Raw genomic sequence first — 3,126 nt, forward strand, 5'->3', positions numbered from 1 at the left:
TGGGTGAGGAAGCTGCTATTAAAATGGGAGACGTTCTGATGATGAAGGGGTAACAACCTGGTAGTCCGATGATGATGGTGACTGACACAACAGCTTTCAGCTAGCGTTGTTTCTAATGCTATAGCTAGGCCAAATTTAAGTGGGTATGTTCGGCGACCGTGTTGAAACATATTTCATTCTAACCCAGAAAATGTGAAGATGGAGTTTCTGAGGTGAGACTTTCGTATGCGATCTACACAGAATAAGATATACGTCAAAAACAGTCAACACATCCAAGCAAATTTCACGATAAAGATAAATCATCACATTTTATCGTTCCGATGCTCAACGGTATTCGAGAGGTCTTTTGTTGATCTGCAGGACAACTTTGGAGTACTCCGTTCCGCACAGACTGGAATAGAACTGCCAGATTCTGCTGAAAACACAATGTCAGTTCACTGTCGCAGATTTGATACTTCTTCCTGCTACCGCTAGTCTTTCGGTAAGCGATATATTTCAAGCGACTGTATCAGTGTGTATTACATGAAGCATGTACCTTCTAAAAATGTAAACCTTACCGGTGATCGGTGTAATATCATCCTACAACAATTTGCCTTTTTGGAAGGCAACTCCCTGCGTTCAACAGCTTCATAATCTACTTGTAGGAAGGATTTTACCAGGTAAAGAAAGTGGCACATCGTTTGCTCAGATTGAGGTGCTTCCCAATGCCGGCCTGTTTATGCTATGCTCAGTCACTCAATGTAAAATCGAGACCACAGAACGAAAAGAAGGTAGTGGGCACCTCTGGTATAGAATAATCGTCCAGCACGAATTCTGCAATGCGATGCCGCACTGGGCGAATGCTCCAGCAGACTTTCTTTCTCTTTACTTTTTGAATTGGCGTATTCTGAGATTTGAAGTCGTTCACGGGGCTGTAACAAGTAGAGGTTGATATTGCGTGAAGAAGCAACGGTCCGGTTGATTCAGTTCAATTGTGCTATGAGTAGGAGCATTCGATAATGGAACAATGTGGCGTTTCGGAAGGCTGTATGAATCGGTTCTGAGGTACAGGTACACTTTAACCATTGAACAACGTGATGTGCTGGGAAAGCATAGCGGCGAAAGTCCCGCTAGGGTCTTTTGGAGCGATTGACCACTAACTAATGGACGTGAATGTGTCGAGTAGATGAAAAATACTACAGACAGATGATAGATTTAACTGGGTTCCAGGTGAATCCCCTCTGAAAACCAATTGGTATGCAGATAAGTCTATCAATCGAATTTCGTGCAGTTTGTGTTTGAGTAGAACATAAAGTTGACGGGAACTCGGGGACTGAGCTTACCTGATGAGCCCCAAGAAGGGTAAAGCCGGTTATGGGCTGTCGAACGGTTTTCAGCAAGGTAGTTTGCGGGGTTATTCATAGTTTGAGATCGGCACCACCGTCTTGCAACGAGTCCCCAAATTTGCCTTTGGATTGTTATTTTCACGAAGATCTCGAGGTAAGGAACGCCACAGTTTCGGGTAAATTATTTCTGGCTCTCCCATTAGGACCGCTTGAGCGTTGCATATCGCGTAATGTCATTATTCAGAACGTGCGCCAAATGTTCTGCTAGGAGAAACGGACAACCGGAGAATCGTGTGTCGAGAGAATAGATCGTTTTTTTCGAGTGGGCAAGGCAGCTAAATCTCGTGCTTACCGTTCATGTTTTATTCCGGACCAGGCTATATCTCTCTCTCTGTTACTCCGTTATAACAGTCGTTAGAATTACGTTGTTCGAACTGCATAGGCACGAATTCGAGAACTATTGATACTGCATACAGGTAACCTACCACGTCTACCATTAAATTCACTTCATGATTGACCTCACTACTCATAAGTAGTTTCCTACCGAGGCAGGAATCACTTCGTATCGTTAGTTAACTGGATTTACCGACCAGCCTGAGGATAATCAATGATATTTATTTAAAATGTACAATGGACTGGTGGGACAGGTCGTCGTTTCCAAAGCACTTTTCCGGACCATTTTGTTCTGGTTGGATTTAGACATTCACGGGCTGCTCCTCCGCGGGCATGATGAGCCACACTTCTGGCACTTGCAGTAATCCTCGGTCTTGCATGCTGTGTCACAGACAGACGATCACTGAAGAGAAGAGAAATGAGTAGAAGATTCAAAGTATGGTATCAAGAACCACCAGAAGAAGTGTCCTCAGAGAATACTCATTTTTGTTACAGAATTGCTTACAGCTACAACTGCGCGACTTACTGAGATAGCAGAAATTTGGTTGCGTCACCTTGACTCGACTTAGCGATTTCAGCGCCCTCCATTCGAACACGAGCCAGGGGACGTGCTTCCTGACCTAGAGTCTTTGGAGGAAAGTTTGCCAATGAAAGCGTCCCATGTCCACGTAACGCGTTTTCAACTCCCTGTATAAGACAGATAAACCGTGCAACTGAATCGCCTCAGATACTGGACTTGTCCATACGCGTGCCCTTTGATTTGAATCTTTTCACTTAAGCAATCACTGGCGCTAGTTAGACTCGAAAATACCTCGAACTTCTCGAATGATCGTGAGTGGAATGAGTTCAGTAATTCAATGAAATGGGATATCAGTTTCATACCATTGCCTTACTCCTCAGACAGAATATCCCACTTCTGGAACGAAGAGTAATTGAGGTTTGTCTTCACAACCCAATTTGTTTACTTCTAATCATTTCATATTGATTGAATAAATATTATTGGTTATTTGGGCCACTATGAACAACTTCGTGAACTGTTGAGTTCCGCTCAGTAACAGTCATTAAGAGGATTTCGGTATCTCTTCTGTCGGTGTATGATGTTCGGAACCAAACAACTCATTTGCTAACGAATTATGAGAGTCATTACCAGCAAACACAGCTGCGCTGATCACTCCCGTCTTCCTGGATGGGGACCCCGAGACAGGCCACATCAGTGGCTAGAGACATTGTCAGACATGGGCCAGTCACGCCCTCAATGGCGCTCGTGCATCCAAGCTATTGTCTTCAATGCATAGCTCCTTTTGCAACCCCAGCCCACCCAGCTTGACAGCCCACTGAGAGTGCTGGATTTATGCGCCAACTTATCAGCTCCCGCCTGCAATGCGCAGTCACTTAACCCCCCCCCACC

General features: G+C 44.6%; 1 protein-coding gene across 1 annotated transcript in view; it reads right to left on the reverse strand.

The window, feature by feature from the left end:
* Positions 1-1,927: 1,927 nt before the first annotated feature.
* Positions 1,928-3,126, reverse strand: part of T265_00938 (hypothetical protein) — a gene marked incomplete at both ends in the record, with an annotated part of 5,010 nt that continues 3,811 nt past the window's right edge. Inside the window, one exon of the mRNA XM_009164833.1 lies at positions 1,928-2,405. Coding sequence (XP_009163097.1) covers positions 2,241-2,405 — 165 coding nt within the window. The remainder of the gene's footprint in view (positions 2,406-3,126) is intronic.

This window comes from Opisthorchis viverrini (genome assembly GCF_000715545.1).
Source record: "Opisthorchis viverrini unplaced genomic scaffold opera_v5_9, whole genome shotgun sequence".
Taxonomy (NCBI): Eukaryota; Metazoa; Platyhelminthes; class Trematoda; order Opisthorchiida; family Opisthorchiidae; genus Opisthorchis; species Opisthorchis viverrini.